This window comes from Tursiops truncatus, chromosome 3 (assembly GCF_011762595.2).
Source record: "Tursiops truncatus isolate mTurTru1 chromosome 3, mTurTru1.mat.Y, whole genome shotgun sequence".
NCBI classification, from domain to species: domain Eukaryota; kingdom Metazoa; phylum Chordata; class Mammalia; order Artiodactyla; family Delphinidae; genus Tursiops; species Tursiops truncatus.
The window spans coordinates 64,089,295-64,102,375 of NC_047036.1; the positions used below are offsets into that span (position 1 = coordinate 64,089,295).

Sequence of the window (13,081 nt, forward strand, 5' to 3'; positions counted from 1 at the left end):
ATTGGTGTTGGGGTTATAAATCTGACAGAGAGGATGATGGCTTTTTCCCGGTAAGAAAGTACAATGAGCATCCTTAGGCTTGGTTTGGGCCTGCAGCCCCAGGCCAGCGGTACAGCGAGAACATGCCCTGTTGACTTATTGAGGCAGAAAAGTGGGTGCTGCTGTGATGGCCAGTGCTTAGTATGTTCAAAGACCTCAGGGATCAGGGTGTCCTAAAATGGGAGTTTATCATTTCATCTCCTGTTTCTTATTTTGACAGATGACAGGGGGCCCTTTTAAATTTTTTAATTTGTTGACGTTGCTTAGTAAAACACAAAATCCAGCATCAGATTAAAGCACTAAGTTCAGATTTATCCTTTGCTGCAAATCTGAAACGGAGGTTGGGCCAGGACAAGCACAGTACGGACTTTTGTTGTGGGCGGGAGAATGAAATGCATAAAAAAGAACCAACTACTGAGCTCCCATCGCCTCGACGGACAGCTCTCCGCCTGCTTCCAGCCCTGTCCTCTCCTCTCCTCGGGCTCAGCCCCCTTCTTGTCTATACTCACTCCTACCAGTCAGCCGTGGAGGACTTGCCCTGTCCACATGCACTGCCTAGTGTCTGCTCTTGGGCCACAGATCTTCTTCCCACTCACAAGGCAGCCTTCGGAGTAGGGTTGCCTGACCTTGGAGCTCTCTCAGGAGAAAGAGTGCTTCCCTGTCCACAGTACTGTCTGCCACACGTGGGTGCTTCCTGACCTCACACTCCTGAAGATGCCCAGAACTTTACAAACGCCCCGTTCCCGAATCCTCACCACAGCTGGATGAGATTTCCCAATGTCCACTCCCAGGGGAGATGTGTCCCTGGCACGAGCTGGGAGGAGAGGTGATGGGATTCCAGGCAAAAGATCTCTGGGCCAGCCTGAGGTTTGAGATTGTCTTAGTTACAATATGGGACATACCATCCTTTACAGGAAATTGAAAACCTAACCCCCCACCTAGAAGGCAGTTTCCTCTCTGAGGATGCATTCTGAATGACAGACTTCCAGTGTTTTCAAAACATTCTTTAACAATACTGTATTGTTAAAGCAGTCTTCAAATACTAAGTCCTTTACTCCTCACTCCAGCCTTTTGAGAGAGGGAAGGTATAATCCCAGCTTTGTAGATGGGGAAATTGAAGGCTGGAGATGAAACAGTTTGCCCAAGATGATGCAGGTGGCAAGTGGCAGAACCAGGTTTCGCACCCGGGCTGCTGGCTGCCCAGCTCAGGCTCTTAACCAACAATCTCACAGCCTCCCCATCTCTCCGGCCAACGCTTGGGATGCAAACCACTCAAAATGTAAAGTAAAACACTTCTGACTCAAAACAGTGAGCGTATCTTTGTTAGCACTGACACTGCTTCCCCTCTCTAAGTCTTCTCTTAGAAAAGTTACTTTCATCCTAGACTCTGTGTCACTTAGACAAAGGATTTGTATTTGCTAAAGGTTGATGGGGGGCAGAGCCCTTTCTTTCTCCCTTCCAGAAACCACTGCAGTGCCTCCTGCATTCAGACAGTGATTAGCAGGCTCCTGTGTACCAGTCTCCGCCGGTCACTGGTCAGGGCAGGAGTTGGGGCCGGTGCTGTCCACGGTCACAGGTCAGAAAACCCCCGCTATTCTCCAGGCCTCGGGACCCCAGACAGTCCCCCACTATCCCAGGTGGATCGGGGTGCAGCCCCACCGCTCAGGGGCCCCTAAGTACAAGGAGGCTTCTGGGCCTTCCCCTGCCAGTGGGTTCTTGCAGGGGGGGATGCCAGGAACAAGAAGAGAGAATTCAGTCACAATGTGAGATGCTGGCAGCTATGAAAAAATTTATTTTTAATGATAAATTAGTCATCTACTGCTTCAACCTTGCAAATGCTTTTATAAAAATCAACAAATGGGAATATAATCCGTGGGCCACATACTTTTTATATTAGCCTCGTCCTTATTAATTGGTCCGCATTTGCTTCTAGCTGTCCACACCACCACTGTTGACCTCTGAATGTCTAAGCTATGAAATCTCAAACATCCACCAGGTACAAACCAGTGTTTGTTCACAAGCTCAGACTTCCCATGAAGGCAGCCAAAATGAAATAGGAAATGCTGTCTTCGGTTTAATTAGGACAACAACTTAAAGTCCTTTCGGCTCCTACTGATTTCCTGGACACGTAGCTGGTACTTATTTTCACCTATGTGTTGTTGTTTTTGACATTGTTCTCTCCTCCGCTCAGAATAGCATCACATTTCACTGTAATTTCTGGGTCAAAAAGGACTCACGTGAGGAGAGAAATCTGGAAACCTGAATTCTAGTCTGGATTCCAGTATGTGCTGACTGTAAATTTGTAAAATTGGCCTAATGATCTGTATGGGGTTCTTCTGCAGAAAAGAATGATTTGTCAAATTGCTCTAGAAAATATAATATATAAGAAGCTATTATCTGATAAATATGGGTTCTCTTTTTTTTTTTTTTTTAATCTTGAAGACAGATCCTAACTCTTTTTCTCTGGTCCAAGCAAACAACCAAGTAAGAAGATCCTAGTTCCTTGAACTGCTTACCAGAGCTTTTTCTTATCTTTTATGCATCCCTGTTGTTATCCTTTAAACTCTCCTTAAGCTTTCCATGCTTGTCTTTTAAAAAATGCTTGGCAATGGGGCTTCCCTGGTGGCGCAGTGGTTGAGAGTCCGCCTGCCGATGCAGGGGACACGGGTTCGTGCCCTGGTCCGGGAAGATCCCACATGCCGCGGAGCGGCTGGGCCTGTGAGCCACGGCCGCTGAGCCTGCGCGTCCGGAGCCTGTGCTCCGCAACGGGAGAGGCCACAACAGTGAGAGGCCCACGTACTGAAAAAAAAAAAAAGCTTGGCAAGACATTTACAACAGGATTTATTCAAGTCAGTGTGAAATAGAATTAAGAGTTTAAGAAGCCAGCATCTTAAATGGAACTTATTTTCAGTTTCCATTAGTTGCTGAGACAGAAATTTCGTTTTCCCTTTAGAACTAGTGGGATTCTTTAACCTTTTGTGGATGGAGTTTATTGACAGAGAAAATGCGGAGAAGCACACATGGGATTTTATGTACTTTGATATCTTCTTATCTCTGCTGTAAGAGTTTTCTGATGAAGGTGCCATAGAGGGTCCTCATTTTTCCCAGTTTGCATTCTGCATGCTCATAATCACTTTTGGACCTTGGAAGCGTTTCTGGAGACCGTGGCGTGCAGTCGAGTCCTCAGGACAAGCAACCCTCCATCACTTTAAGTCACCTTAGGACTCCAAGGAGCCCGCTTAACGTTGGTGCATCAAATTGTTCATTCGGGTCTGAGGTTTTGTCTCACCTGCTGCCATTTTCTTTGTGTTTCTCTCCTCTCCACTCTGCTCCAAGTCTGTCACCAACCTATATTTCATCTCCTGGTATAAAGTTTCTCTCTGGATGGATGTCAAAGGTTCTAATTCTACCACATTCCTATGATTCTGAGTCTCTTCTCTGTGGGGGAAACCGACCAGCTGTTTATCAGTTTTTTCCCCTCATGCATCCAGGAAGGGAGAACAAAGCATAGCTTAGAGAACACATTCTAGCATTTTCCTAAGGCTTTTATTCGAGTTAAATTTTCTTGGCATGTGGCATTAATTAACTAAGAAGGTTATAAAATCAGGATTAAAATCAGGCCCTTCATTGACATATATACACTACCAAATGTAAAATCGATAGCTAGTGGGAAGCAGCCACATAGCATAGGGAGATCAGCTCCGTGCTTTGTGACCGCCTAGAGGGGTGGGATAGGGAGAGTGGGAGGGAGACGCAAGAGGGAGGAAATATGGGGATATATGTATATGTATAGCTGATTCACTTTATGAAGCAGAAACTAACACAAAAAAACTAACACAAAAAAACCCCAGGCCCTTCCAAACTTTTCTTTCTCCCTCCAATCCTTGCCATTGTCTTGAAAGCTACAATCCATATCAATTAACCACCTATCTAGAAACCAATGGAAAACACAGCATGTGGAAAAATTCTCTTTTTTTCTGATAAATGCTTTTTAAACAGGCTGATTCTCTTTTGAACCTTAAAGATGTAAGCTTGGGAGCTATCTGATTTCAAGGTTGTAGGGCAATATTTAAAATTCTTATACACACAGCTCTTCAGGTCTAGAGGCTGAATTTTAGCAAGTCATTCACATGCAGAGTCATTTATTAGAAAATGATCAAACAAATGATTTTCTGCATGGCTTTTTCCTTCTCTCTGAGTTGGTGTCATTCATTGCCATTTGCCTCTTCCCAGTTATTTTTGTTCTGACATAGCTTCCACACTTTGCATTGTGCCTTCTCCTCGTAGCCTCCCACTTCACATCTGCTAAACTAATTTCCCAAACTGCCAGTTTAAGAAGAATTAGGTAGCTTATTACCACTTGTCTCAAAGTTAAGAACCCTTCCCAGGGACTTTTATCCATTCATCCAACAAATATTTGAGGGCCCACCAGGAGCACCCGTGCTTACCAAATTTGGGGTTTAATTATATCTGGACTTTACTACCTTTTCCTGGTACATAATAAGCTCCTACATGATAGTCAGGCTCACATTTCCTATATATCCTGTCCCTCTTTGAAGATTCTAAATCTTATGAGTAATTAATAACTGGTAAGTGTTGAACAGGTATTGGAAGGTTTAGAATTACTATGGTATTGCTCCGTAGGGTTTCCTTCCAAACTTAATGCCCTTCCTTAAAATTTTCAGTTAGGCTGTTCTTTTTTTTTTAAATGATTTTTTTGATGTGGACCATATTTTTTTAAGTCTTTATTGATTTTGTTACAATATTGCTTCTGTTTTATGATTTGGATTTTTGGCCACAGGCATGTGGGACCCTAGCTTCCCAACCAAGGATCGAACCTGCACCCCCTGCATTGGAAGGCAAAGCCTTAACCTCTGGACCACCAGGGAAGTCCCAGGCTGTTCTTTCTATAGTGCAGACAAAACCAAATTTTATAGTGGTTAAAATATTTTTGTAGTTTGGTGATGAGAAATGCTGGAAAACCCTACTGTTCACTTTTCCAGTGAGAAACCCCAATTCAGAGTCAGGGTTGCCCAGAGGTGGTGAGAAGGTGGGCAAACCAGGGTGGTGGCAGGTAGACAAGGCCAGGCAGGTGATGGGCAGGGTCTGCCATACCAGCTTTCAGCCAGCACAATCCCCCCTGGGATCAGGTGTCAACATTAAAGTTCTAAAGGAAGGTTCCCCTCCCCAGAAGAGCAGAAAACCACACTGGTTTAGAGGCTTGTTATTTTTAGTTCGTTAACATCCAGGGGAGATTGTAGATTTGCACAGATTTGGGAAGATTGGTCAGCATCTTTGCCTCAGTTTCCCACTTGACAAAATGGCCCAGATCTAACCTAAATCTACACCACAATTTCAATTAAAATGTTCATCTTCTGTAGTCAAGAAGGCAGGAAACGGGCTGCTTTTCCTTTTCTTGAAAATGATTAAGTCAAACCTTAGGCTCTTATTTTTGAGCCTAACACATCCTAAGCCCCTTCTTTATGAGTCCTTCGGTCTAGGTATTAAATTTTATGGGGTTTTACTCCACTCTGCAGTATTTCCACTTTCCTTTTAAAAACTCTGGCCACTGTTAGGAATACACTGTACTGATTACAGTGAGAAAATTACTCTCATAATTCTCTTTACCCTCAAACTGTGTTTACTGAATCAGCCTTTCCCAATGTCCTAGAGTTCCCTTGGCCATATGTAGTATATTATAATTATTACCCTGCTCTCCTGAAAGAATGAAGGTAATTTCCAAGGTGCCTAAACTATCAACAGGGGTTAGTTTTAAAGTGCCAGAGAATCTGACTTATTGCCTCACAGATGATTTTTCTGTTCTGTCGTCTAGTCTTATTCATACAAACCTCAGTCTCAAGATCTGTGTCTCAAATGGTTGTTAGTATAGGTGGCAGATAGTTCCAGGCTCAGCACGGTAACCAGCTACTGTTTGGATGTGTCTTTCAGCCCAAGCCACCAGTGACCCTTCACTGATAACCAGTGTTTCTGGAGAGTCCTTATGTAGCAGTTAAAAACTCAGGCTTGAGCTGACACTGCCCAGGTTTGTGTCCTGGGTCTGCCGCTTGCTACCTGTGTGACTTTGGACAAGATACTTAGATTCTCTGTACTTTGACTCCCTCAAATGTGAAATGGAAATAATAATGATTGTAACTGTGTTGCTGTTGAGGGTTGAATTAGATAATAGGGTGGTTAGAATATCATCTAGCGTGCGGCAAACTCTCACTAAGTCTCAGTTATGATAATTACCTCAGGAGTTGTTCACTAACCTAGGGAAAATATTGACTCTCCTAATCATTTTTGAATGTGTTTGAGTAGAGTCTATAAAATCTTGGTAAAATATCCTTATGTCCCAATAGCTTACCTCTCCAGGAGGATTCTTGCATCATCGGGTGGTAACTTTTTGTTCCTAAGCATTTGCTGTGTGCCACGTTCCACTCTTGGACACTCTGCTTAAGCTGTCACCTCTTTACAGGGGGTTCCCAGACCTGCCCCACTCCTAAGACTCAATCAGGCGCCAGGGTCTCACCTGCTTTTAGATGCTCCCCTCTTTTTTTTTTTTTGATAAATTTATTTTTGGCTGCGTTGGGTCTTCGTTGCTGTCCGCAGGCTTTCTATAGTTGCGGCGAGCGGGGGCTACTCTTCGTTGCGGTGCGCGGGCTTCTCATTGCAGCGGCTTCTCGTTGCAGAGAACGGGCTCTAGGCGCGCGGGCTTCAGTAGTTGTGGCTTGCAGGCTTAGTTGCTCCGCGGCATATGGGATCTTCCCGGACCAAGGATCGAACCCTTGTCTCCTGCATTGTCAGGCAGATTCTTTAACCAGTATGCCACCAGGGAAGCCCGAGCTTCCCCCCCTTAAAGCCCCTCTCCCTGTGTTTCATTGGTTAGTATCTCCTCCATTCGCCCAGACTTCTGTTGGCTGTTCTGTGTCTCCCCCAGAGCCCTAGGTATTGAGGTGCTCAGTAATTGTTGAAAGAACACGAGCTATAGTCTCCTGTTCAGAGACAGAAATGTGAAAGTCTCACATTTTCTGGGCTCTGCCTCTTTGAAAACAGGGTGGTTTCTTTTTTCCAGTCTTAAGCCTCCTCAGCCCTGCTTGATGAATTGGAAAACGAAAACTAACCTAAGTAAGCTGTTGCTGGGATAACTGCAGGCCCTCTTGGGTGCCGCGGGGTTCACTCATCTTACCCCGAAGCTCCCTGGCTCGGGCCCGGCTCGCTCTACACCGCCCGCGGGTCCGGGAAAGGCGCTGCCGACTCCCGACGAGCCAGGCGACCTGGGAGCGCCACCTTGTGGGCGCCTTGGTTGCTGACTTTGCCAAGGAGCCGGTGTTCCTCCACCACCCAGTATTCTGGTTTCCCATTTCAGGACCTGGGGAAATGTAGCCAAAAATGAGATTCTAGATAATTACAAAATGGCGATCAGGCAGACTTATTGTGAATAATCAACCTCTGGGTTTAAATAGGGCAAGTGCCTTTTAGCTGATTCAGATTTCTTTTCATTGAGTAGTAGGTACTATGCTTTTAAACAGGGATTTTTGAATGGCCAGTTCTGGATTTTACATGCACTGGTGAAGAAGGAAAAATTTACGTTCTAGGTTGTACATCACAGGGTTCAGATTCTTACCAGTTTTTGAGGAGTTGTTTTTTGCATGAATTGTTTTTAATGGCAAAGTTTTGTTACTCAAAGTGTGACCAGCAAAACCCAGGAGCTCGTTAGAAAATTAGAGTCAGTCCCCAATCCAGACCTGCTGCACCGGAATCTGCGGTGATTCGTGGGCACGTGACAGTTAGCAAAGCGCGGGTGGAAGATCTGTGCTCTTGTCCCCGCGCAGCCCCGTCCTTGTGTGCCTCATCTCACCCCACGTGATCACATTCTGTCAGCCTCAGCCACCCGGGTGTGAAATTGGATCTTGGTTCCCGCCTTACCTGCCCCTGGGTCGGCTGAGGAAGAGCTGAAATCATATACAGAAGGTCACTTTGAACCTGATAAAAGCCTGTGCAAGTGTAAAGGAAAACTATGAGTGAGAATTCTTACATTTCATACTCAGCCATCATTAGCTAATCTACTTCATATTAGCTGCATCCTCAGCAAAGCGAGCATTCACCTGTAACCATTTGTTGTGCTTCAGATAGTGTCTGGGCAGATTTCACCAAGTTTTCAAAGGTCTCTCTTAGGCTAGTCTTCCCAGAACTCAGAATAATCAAATTACATTCTGTTTTCTTTAACAAGACCTTTCACAGAATTTGCCTTCTGGGGTCTCAGAAGCATTCCTCCTGTTGAGCCCAGGTTGGGGCACAGTAGGTGCTTGGGGATGCTTGTTGATTAAACCACTAATTAGCCCCCAACAAGATCCAAACGCTGGCTTGATGTCCTTCACACTAATCCATTTATGATAATCAGATTATTTGCATCATTGAGAGACTCAACATAGCAACAGGATTCAGTCATCTCAATAATAAATATCAAATATCCATTAAGCAAAGACTCCTGGTGGCTGAGAAATCCTTTGGTAGTGCATGAAGATTGAAGTAGGTGAGATCATTAACTGTTTATAAACATCATTCCCATTACCTTTGAAACTGGGGGGTGGGGACAGACAAAGGAAAAGAGCAGCAGCAAGGTATTACTCTCTCCTCCTCGCATACATTTTAAAAGAAAAGCAATAGCCAAGAAGCTCTTGGACAATAAGTAGGTGAAATTTTAGGAAAACATATCAACTGAAGGTGTTGCCTGGGGCCCTAGTGGCTCCTGTTCTCGAAAAAATGGTACTGATCGTCAGTGAAAGTGAAATATTGAGAAAAATGAATGACACTGTTCTCCACCATCCTGAGGCTCACAAATATTCAAGTTAAGTGAGACTTTTGCATTGTCTACAATTTGTGAAAGTATGGACTTTATGTTCCTAATTTACTTAATATAGTAAAAGTATGCTGTTTTCTTTTTATTGGATCCATTGCAATTAGCAATATTCTCTCTAATCATTTAAAAGAATTCAGAATGTCAGTGCTTCAAAACTACTTTTCCTAAAGTCAAAATGTACTTATAATGGGTAACTTTATATAAGAGGGAAAATAAACCCTCATGCCTGCATGTACAAAGATAGTCTGTCAGAGTCAGATCTTGAAAGCAAGTCATGGCGGCATTCAGTTCACCTCTGAATACCTGACAATCCCAGGATGCTGCCAGTATGCTGTTGGTATTTTATGAGAATGCGTGTAATAAAAGAACTACAACTTTACCTTTTTGTTAACTTTTTGCTTTGAAAATTTTCAAATCAAGAGAAAATGTCAGAATTAAACAAAGTGCACGGATACACATCTGGAATCACTAATAGTTCACATGTTTACCACATGAGTGTTCCCCCTCCCTCTCCTTTTCTCTCTCACATTCTCTCTCTCCTCCCCTCAACCCAACAAAGAACAAGGACCTGCTCTGAAACAGCCCCAGCAAAATGATCAAATTCAGGACCATTTAACATGGATAGGATGCTCTCAACTAGTACACAGTTTGGACTCAGTTTTTGCTAGTTGTCCCAGTAATGCCCTGTGTAGCAGTTCCCCCTCGATCCTGTGGTCCCTTTGGTGTCCTTTAAACTGGACCAGTTTCTCAGTTTCTCTTTGTCTTTGATGACATTAACATTTTTGGAGTGTGCAGGCCAGTGCTTCCTCACAATGCAGGTGTGAGATTATGCATTTAGGGCAAAAATACTAAGTGATGATTCTTCACGGAACATTACCTTAGTGGGTCCATGATGTTGGTTTGCTCCATTACTGGTGGTGGCAACTCTGATCACTTGGTTCAGGTGGCATCTGTCAGATTCTTCCTTTGTAAATAAATAATAAATAATCTCTAATGGTAGCATTGTGGGAGGAGTACTCTGACACTATTAATTCTGTTTCTCCATAAATTTCAGCATCTATTCATGATCCTTACCTGATCCGTTATTACTGCTTTGGTCAAAAATGGTGATTTTCTAACTCTTATATTCTTTTGCATTTATTGGAAGTCCACTGTAAAGAATAGTTTTCTCTTCCACCCTCTTTATGTATTTCTCTATTTATGTATTTGTTTGTGGGCATTAGTAGTGACTTGCAGGTGGTTTTGATTCAGGTGCCTATTACTTATTACTCTCATTAATCATTTTGGCGTTCATATGGTACCAACTTTGCTGGGTGGGTACCCTTTCAATCTCACTCCTGTGTTTGTCTGACACAGCCCCATTGGTGTGTATCATTTATTCTTTAGCATACCTGTACTGAAGTTCTTCATTCAAGTCACTGCGCAAATGACAGATTTTATTTTTGCAAAAATCTTTTCTTTAGCTATTGTTATGCCCCAGTTACTGATCTTACTCATGGACCAATGGGAAACCAGACAATTAAATCAGCCCTTATAGTACAGTAAGTTATGATAGGTTGTACCATAGGAACACCAAGGAAAAGCTCTTTGTCCCACTGGGTCAACTTAAGAAGGCTCCTGGGAGAAAGTATATCACCTCCTAGAGCTGAGAGATGAATAGAAATAAACCTGGGGGGAGGCAGTGTTCCAGGCTAAGGGGCACACATGTCTCTTTGAGGAATTCCTATCCCCCAGGGAGCCTAGCAGCAGGGCCCCATCCCAAACCAATTAAGTCAGACTCTCTGGAAGGGGAAGGGTCTAGGGCCCATACATTTTAATTTCCATAAATTTGTCACGAGGAATGGTGTCATGGAGCTAAACCCTTCAAAACTAAAATTTAAAAAGATCCATTTCATTTTATAGGATTTCGAACTCAACAACGAACTAAAGATGAATGTCCTAAACTTGCTAGAAGAAGTTTTGCGAGACCCAGATCTTCTTCCCCAAGAACGGAAAGCCACAGCGAATATCCTGAGGTAAAGGCAATTGTAGGTGCCTATTAATCACACTGGTTGATTTGTGCTGTGTTCGTAGAAAATAAGATCCTGTCAAACCAGAAGGATGTATATTAGACTCCTAAGGGGCAGCAGGGATTCTGTCCTCACTGGGAAAGCTGCCTCGGGAAGACTTCAGACTGGGTGACATAACTTGTGTGCAGTACAATCGCTCCTGTTTGTGTGGGCAGGTGGTGGTTTACTGTAGAACCAAAAGCCTGAAGATCCTCTCCTGCAGGTCCAGCAGGCATTGCAGAGGTGTTTTTTTCTCATGTGCGTTCTAAGTGTCTATTACAAGTTCATGTTTATGAGCGGGGTTGTAGTGTTTCTGTGGGAGTCTCGTGCACCTGGCTTGTGGATGTGCCGTCATAGAGCAGCTATGCGTTTTCTTCAGCTTGTTTCACTGGTCCTGGACCAATTTTACCGTCAGCTTCTTAGGTGGAGATTTCCACATCAGGTAGGTTGTATAAATTTGGACCCCACACTTCAGTTTGACAAAGTCTTGTACTTCAGGTTTCCCACCAGAGGCTGCTTGTGTCTGTCATTACAGCAAGCATCCAAGCAGGTAACAGACTTTCTTATAGCTTCTCGAACAGATGGGTGGATTTTTTTCAGTCCACTTTACATGAAGAGGGCAGCCATCCATGTCTCTGTATGGACATTTCAGTTACAGCTTTCCACCTCACTATATGTCTGTCCCTACACGGGGTGGAAAGCCCAGCCCCTATCTGCCAGGGCCTGGTACTCCTTCACCGTTCTGATTTCTACTTCCCTCTTCATTCGCAACCTCTGGAAAGACCCCTTCCTTTCTTCTATGCTCAACTCTATTGTTGTTTCTTCGTTATCCACAATGTTTGTGTGTAGAGGGGAGTCCAATTTAGCTCAATCCACCATGCCTTTGGAGGCCCCTCCCTGATGCAGCAATGCAAGATTCTGGTCTGTAACATTTTGGCAATTGGACTACAAGTCATTCTTAGTCCCATTAGCTCAAGATCCCATAGCCAGATCCTTCTTTGGTCTGTGGGCTATATGGGTTGAATTATGTCCCTCTCAAAAGTATGTTGAGGTCCTAACCCTCAGTACCTGAGAATATGACCTTATGTGGAAATAGGGCTATTGCAGAGGTACTTAGTTAAAATGAGGTCATACTGGAGGCAGGCAGGCACCTAATCCAATATGAGTGGTGTCTTTATAAGAAGATGCCCGTGGGAAGACAAAGGGGGACACAGAGATAAGGCCATGTGAAGATGGAGCAGAGATTGGAGTGATGCAGCTGCTAGCCAAGGAATGCCAAGCATTGGCTGGCAAACCACCAAAAGCTGGGAAAAGGCAAGGAAGGATTCCTCTACAGGTTTCAGAGAGAGCATGGCCCTGTGGACACCTTGACTTTGGACTTCAAGCCTCTAGAACTCTGAGACAATGAATTTCTATTGTTTCAAGCCACGTAGTGTGTTGTACTTGTTTAGGGCAACCCTAGGAAACTATTAAGAGCCTTTGTCACTTTTTCCATCCTATGAAACATCTAAGTGAGCTTAGGGACTCAGTTACTATGTTTATTTTCAGATTGTAAAATTCAAAATACATCTTCAGATAAAGCCTGATATCGGTGGATGAGTGGTCATATCTGTGAGTGATTGCTGTTCCTCTTTTCTCCATGTGAACAGTTGATTATCCTCCTTGTATTTAAAACATTGATAATTAAAAGCTAGGTTCTGAAAGTGTGTGCCCCTAGGGACGTTTGACTAAATAGCTGGCAGGGAAATGGGAGTGCGGTGGGGCTCAGACTGGGAAAGACTGTCAGGATTGGCCAATTTGAGGCCCTCATGTTGCCTGTCCCATCACAGCACCCATGCCAGATATCACCAATCAATCCTGAGCACTTTCTTCCTGCACCCACAGGTGAGCTCAGAACTCAGCTGATTGGCACTGCTACTTCAGATGAAAATTACTTACCATCTCAGGTCTTTATTATTCATCAGACTTAAGATGTACAAATTATTGTTGCTGAGTAAGTGACCTGAGAATTAGAAGTGTAAGACTGATAAGGAGTGGAAATTGTAGTAGATGGTAAAGCCTGGGAGTGTAACACCTAGCAGAGTCTGATTCTAACTTTTGCAGGATGTCACAGGTTTAAATCTTCGCTCAGCCA

The 13,081-nt window shown here is 43.9% G+C and overlaps 1 protein-coding gene across 8 annotated transcripts in view; it reads left to right on the forward strand.

Moving 5' to 3' along the window:
- RASGRF2 (Ras protein specific guanine nucleotide releasing factor 2) overlaps positions 1-13,081 on the forward strand; it is a 233,180-nt gene that overhangs the window by 189,808 nt on the left and 30,291 nt on the right. For all 8 annotated transcript variants that reach the window (XR_012330744.1, XR_012330743.1, XM_073802262.1 and 5 more), the window contains one exon: positions 10,802-10,914. Coding sequence is in view for 6 of the 8 variants with exons in the window: in XM_073802262.1 (XP_073658363.1) it covers positions 10,802-10,914 (113 nt within the window). In the remaining 2 variants the exon portion in view is untranslated. The remainder of the gene's footprint in view (positions 1-10,801; positions 10,915-13,081) is intronic.